The following is a 583-nucleotide window of genomic DNA, read 5'->3' on the forward strand; positions in this document are numbered from 1 at the left end:
CCGACCCGTGTTCTGACCCGTGTCCTGACCCGTGTTCTGACCCGTGTTCTGACCCGTGTTCCGACCCGACCCGTGACCTCTCCGTGTTTTCCCAGCTGGTCATCGCGGCTCTGAGGTGCCATAAATACGATAAGAGCATCCAGGTGACGGGCAGCGCCGCCCTCTTCTACCTGACCAACACGGAGTACCGCGTGGAGCAGAGCGTGAGGCTGCGGCGCCAGGTCATCCAGGTGGTTCTGAACGGGATGGAGCAGTACCAGGAGGTCACGGTGAGTCCGGTCCTGAAGCAGGTGTCTTTCGGCTCCGCCTCTTTGAAGCTGGGCGGGGTTTCAGCGCTTTGTGCCGTCTGCCCCGCAGGTCCAGAGGAACTGCTGCCTGACTCTCTGTAACTTCAGCATCCCGGAGGAGCTGGAGTTCCAGTACCGCCGGGTCAACCAGCTGCTGCTGAAGATTCTGGAGCCGGCCCGGCAGGACGAGTCCATCCAGAGGATCGCCGTCCACCTGTGCAACGCTCTGGTGTGCCAGGTGGACAACCAGCACAAGGAGGCTGTGGGGAAGATGGGCTTCGTCAGGGTGAGTGCAG

General features: G+C 62.1%; 1 protein-coding gene across 1 annotated transcript in view; it reads left to right on the forward strand.

The window, feature by feature from the left end:
• zer1 (zyg-11 related, cell cycle regulator) overlaps nt 1-583 on the forward strand; it is a 9,169-nt gene that overhangs the window by 7,694 nt on the left and 892 nt on the right. Inside the window, exons 6-7 of the mRNA XM_037979530.1 lie at nt 9-269; nt 358-579. Of these exons, the coding sequence (XP_037835458.1) occupies nt 9-269; nt 358-579 (483 nt within the window). The remainder of the gene's footprint in view (nt 1-8; nt 270-357; nt 580-583) is intronic.

This window comes from Kryptolebias marmoratus, linkage group LG14 (genome assembly GCF_001649575.2).
Source record: "Kryptolebias marmoratus isolate JLee-2015 linkage group LG14, ASM164957v2, whole genome shotgun sequence".
Classification (NCBI taxonomy): Eukaryota; Metazoa; Chordata; class Actinopteri; order Cyprinodontiformes; family Rivulidae; genus Kryptolebias; species Kryptolebias marmoratus.